This window comes from Octopus bimaculoides, chromosome 27 (assembly GCF_001194135.2).
Source record: "Octopus bimaculoides isolate UCB-OBI-ISO-001 chromosome 27, ASM119413v2, whole genome shotgun sequence".
Taxonomy (NCBI): Eukaryota; Metazoa; Mollusca; class Cephalopoda; order Octopoda; family Octopodidae; genus Octopus; species Octopus bimaculoides.
Window position 1 is genome coordinate 3,865,967 of NC_069007.1, and position 1,800 is coordinate 3,867,766.

General features: G+C 33.0%; 1 protein-coding gene across 1 annotated transcript in view; it reads right to left on the reverse strand.

The window, feature by feature from the left end:
* LOC106879169 (uncharacterized) overlaps positions 1 to 1,800 on the reverse strand; it is a 27,357-nt gene that overhangs the window by 1,022 nt on the left and 24,535 nt on the right. Inside the window, exon 12 of the mRNA XM_014928613.2 lies at positions 985 to 1,272. Within this exon, the coding sequence (XP_014784099.1) occupies positions 985 to 1,272 (288 nt within the window). The remainder of the gene's footprint in view (positions 1 to 984; positions 1,273 to 1,800) is intronic.

The following is a 1,800-nucleotide window of genomic DNA, read 5'->3' on the forward strand; positions in this document are numbered from 1 at the left end:
GTTTCACGTTCCCGTTTGTCGGCAGTTTTGTTTAGAAAAGGAATGTGAAATTCTGAGTAACAGCTTCTGTGCTATCTTTGCTGCTTTTTAATAAAGCATATTACTCTACCTCTGGTATTCGAGTACTCTTTTTTCCACCTTGTTTCACATTTATGTGCTTACTCTGGTGTATATATATGTCTCTGTGTGTGTGTGTGTATCATCACCATCATTATATAAAGTCTATTTTCCATACATATGTACATATATGTGTAGGTATGTAAATGTAAATGTATGTATATATATATATATATATATATATATATATATATGAACATATAAACAGACACACACATATATATATATTTCACTCTCAAGGTGAAATCAAAATTTGATAAACCTACAAGACTAGGTGAAAGCGCTAATTTATAAAACATGTGACATATGAATAAAAATCTGTAAATGTACAACTATCCAGACATCTGAGTACCTGATTATTATTTTTTCTAATATATAATTCCTGTACATCACCTCCAAACCTTCCAATATATATATGTTTACATGGACAAGACTTGTATTTAGTAAAATCGAGAAAAAGAGTGCAGTGAATTTGCTATGGGGAGTGGAAAATCTAACATTTAGGGAAAATGTGAAAGGAGACAATTATTTACACATAAACACTCATATATACATAATAACACATATGTGATTACATAAACACACGCACTCATTTGCAATAAAGAGAACAGTTGCCATTCTTTTCTTAACATACATAGCAGCCCTGAAGAGCACAAGGTATTACGAAACCATGCTGCTATCTAACAACTGGTTTTAAAACCCAGTGCAAAACCTATTGTTAATGAATCTATAATACTGTACACTTTAATATATCCCTTCTATTGACAAATATATGAGTGTATATTATTTCTGACTTATATCATTTATATACATACAAATATTTAAACAAATATGCTGTGTGTTGATGACTAAACTAAAGCAGCTTACCATAGCATACAGTTCAATATTACAGACATCTTTGAATGTTTTCCGTGTGTAAGTCTGTAGATATGTGTAGATCAGTCGATCGGGGCGGAGGAAGATGCCAAGGTCATGCTTCTGGAAGACTGTGTAATTCTGACTCAAAGACAGTACCTTTGTGAACTTCGTTTGGAAAGACTGTATCCAGTCAGTGAGGTTGGTTTCTGTCGGGTAAGTCTTCTCCAGCCAGCATTTCGGAACTTTATTAATGATGAGATCATCCTTCACTTCGTGTAACTCTTTGCACAGAAGTATCTGCCATGGGTTGAAAAAAAAGAAGAAACATTACGTATGTATATGGGTGTGTGTGTATGCATATGTATGTGTGTGTATGTATGTATGTTGACAGATCACTGCTATTAATTAAAATGTTAAACACTTATGCGTAGCAGTGAGGTAAGAAGCTTGTGTCCTAACCACATGGTTCTGGGTTCAGTCCCACTGCATGGCACCTTGGGCAAGTGTTTTCTACCATTGTCTCAGGCTGACCAAGGTTTTGTGAGTAGATTTGGTAGATGGAAACTGAAAGAAGCTAGTTGTATATATGTGTGTGTATGTGTATATGAATATGTGTATATGTATATGTGTGTATGTATATGTGTATATATATGTGTATATGTATGTGTGTATTTATATGTGTATATGTACGTATATGTGTGCATATGTATATACATGAATATATGTGTATATGTATATGTGTATATATGTGTGTATGAATATGTGTATATGTATATATGTGTGTATGCATATGTGTATATATATGTGTACATGTATGTGTGTGTT